Genomic DNA, 2968 nt, shown 5'->3' with positions numbered 1-2968 from the left:
CGTTCACATTACAATTGGTCCCTCAACTTCGGCTATATTTACATGACGACCCCTCAAGTTTACACTTTTCAGGGGTTAAAAGTGTAAATGTATTATTTTATTAAAATAAAAAAAACTAATTTCACCCGAATTTATAACGGGCCCTATCTTCTCGCTCGGTGCGAGTTAAATTTTTCCGAGACCACCGTTAAATTCGGAAAAATCTTACGAACCCAACGAGACTAACTATACGCGAAACAAAAAATTTTTAAAAAAACACTAAACACAACGACAACCCGTATCTTCCCGCTCGCCACGAGTTAAATTTTTTCGACGGCAGCGTTAGACTCGAAATAATTTTATGAACAAAACGAAACTAACCACGTTCGAAACGGACACTTTTTAAAAAACGCTAAACACAACGACAGCCCGTATCTTTCTGCTCGCCGCGAGTTAAATTTTTCCGACAGCACCGTTACACTCGAAAAAATTTATTGAACAAATCAAAACTAACTACATTCGAAATGGATACTTTTTAAAAAGCGCTTAACACAACGACATCTAAAACGGCGCTTAACACATGGACCGTGTTCCCCTCTTTAAATACACAACGCTGCGTTAAATATGAATACGCATCACTAAAGCTTCCGCCGCAACGCGCGGGACGGTCCGGACTAGTTATTACTAAAGAAAAACTGGGACAGAGAGTTAGTATGCGATGGCATACTCTTACAACAGAACATGACTACATATCAATTATGTACATCTCCTAGAAATGAAAACATGCCTGATGCTACTGACTAGGATTCAACCATGGTCATCAAATGATTTCGGATTTAAAAGTCATTGGTTCTAGTCTAGCTTGAGTTTTCTCGATCGGTTAGAAATCAATTCAAATGATTTTACTTGAATTTCATGTAGGGTCATTGGACCATTTGCTTTCTTCTTTTGAAAAACGCCTTCATTTCTTTTTTGCCAAATGATATACCCACAAACCCACTCGATCGCCTGCCATAATTTTGATGTCGAGCTTGGTAGCTCTAGGTTTCTTTTCCCTTTGAACATTTCATCAATGTTGAAATACCCCCTACTCTCCGAATTCCACCATCGAAAAGTCCTATCCCAAACATCTTTTGCAAATGGGCACTTTAACAACACATGTTCGACGGATTTCACATCATTATTACAAGTAGGACATCTCAATGAGTCAAGATCGATACCCCATTTATCTAACTCAATACGAACCGGTAGCCTTTTTATTGATGCACGCCAAATAAATAGACCAATTTTCTTTGGTATTAAATTATTAAGCATGGTTTCAGCATGAAGAGTTGATGGAGGTAATATCTTTTCGTCGATTAGATTCCTGAGTGTTGAGGTTGTAAATTTACCGTTTGGTTGAAGATTGCACCTCCATGAATCTTCCTTGTCACAATTGAAAACGAAAGCACTGATCAAATTTGAGAGTTCTTCCCATTCATTACTAGTCCTTCCTGTAGGCGTTCTTGTCCATTTCCAAGAAACATACCATGAATTGCTGTCACCAAGCATTTGATCCACAATTAAAGCATCTCCATTTTCTTCGAGCCTGAACAATCTTTCAAACTTGTTGCAAAGGGTTTGATCACCTATCCATGTATCCTTCCAAAACAAAGTACTATTGCCTTTGTTTACCTCTTTCACAAAAGGGTTAGTAAACATAATTCCCAAGTTATCTATTTCCTGCCCGACCATTCGAATGCCATTCCATGTTGACCCCTTTTTCATATGTTGACTCGAGTTTGATGAACCCAAACCCCCCATCCCTCCCATAAAGAATTTTAATGATTTTTACCCAAAGAGGATCATTTTCCATACGAAAACGCCACCACCATTTTTCCAATAAAGATAAATTTTTTGCCTTAAGCGAACCTATATTTAAACCCCAACCCACATAAGGAAGAAGAATATTTTTCCATTTGAACCAAGAGATTTTTGAATTTTCAATCGACCCGCCCCAAAAGAATTTACAACTTATACCTTCTAGCGCGTTTATGACACTTGATGGAGCACGGAATAGGGAGAACGCATACAAAGGGAGACTACTAAGTACCGATTTGACAAGGGTAAGTCGGCCACCAAATGATATCGTTTTTGCCTTCCAATCTGACAACTAGCCTTAAATTTCTCAATTACACTATCCCGTTCTCTAGTTTTTTTCATCAGTTGATCGATTGGGAGGTCGAGATAGGTAAATGGAAATGATCCAACACGACATCCAAAATAGCTTGCAACTTCATCAACTTGTGTCTTTTTGTAAAGACCCGTCCTAATCCATAAGAACGAATACAATAACATATGATTACATCGCGAGGTACTTGACCTCTATATGATACATTTTACAAACATTGCATTCGTTTTTAAAAGACAAACTTTCATTTACATCAAAAGTTGACGGTATGCATACCCTTTCATAATATATCCATCTATAATTGACTTAATAATAATCTTGATGAACTCGACGACTCGAATGCAACGTCTTTTGAAATATGTCATGAATGACTCCAAGTAATGTCTCTAATATGAGCAAATGCACAGCGGAAGATTTCTTTCATACCTGAGAATAAACATGCTTTCAAGTGTCAACCAAAAGGTTAGTGAGTTCATTAGTTTATCGTAAACATTCATTTCCATCATTTTAATAGACCACAAGATTTTCATTTCTCATAAATACACATCTCATATCAGGCATTTCGCAAACTGCATAGAGATAAAAATTATTCATATGGATTGAACACCTGGTAACCGACCTTAACAAGATGCATATAGAATATCCCCCAGTATACAGCGCGCAGCTAATATACTAAATAATACCTCGAAGTACTAAAGCATCCATACCCTGGATGGGGCTCGTTGGGCTTGATAGATCTACCTTTAGGATTCGCGTCAATTAGGGGCCATTTCCCTAATTCTTAGGTTACCAGACTTGAAGGGGCGATATTCGGTTTAA

The 2968-nt window shown here is 37.7% G+C and overlaps 1 protein-coding gene across 1 annotated transcript; it reads right to left on the bottom strand.

Moving 5' to 3' along the window:
- Positions 1-831: 831 nt before the first annotated feature.
- On the bottom strand, positions 832-1782 carry LOC139864444 (uncharacterized). The gene has a single exon (XM_071853025.1). It carries the CDS (start codon positions 1780-1782, stop codon positions 832-834), a length of 951 nt encoding a protein of 316 aa, XP_071709126.1.
- Positions 1783-2968: the final 1186 nt, after the last annotated feature.

Source organism: Rutidosis leptorrhynchoides, chromosome 8, assembly GCF_046630445.1.
Source record: "Rutidosis leptorrhynchoides isolate AG116_Rl617_1_P2 chromosome 8, CSIRO_AGI_Rlap_v1, whole genome shotgun sequence".
Taxonomy (NCBI): domain Eukaryota; kingdom Viridiplantae; phylum Streptophyta; class Magnoliopsida; order Asterales; family Asteraceae; genus Rutidosis; species Rutidosis leptorrhynchoides.
This window is presented reverse-complemented; position numbering and strand designations above follow the sequence as displayed.

Bases quoted from the DNA above. Each gene is read 5' to 3' on its own strand.
- LOC139864444 (XM_071853025.1), bottom strand. From the start codon at position 1,782: ATGGGGGGTTTGGGTTCATCAAACTCGAGTCAACATATGAAAAAGGGG.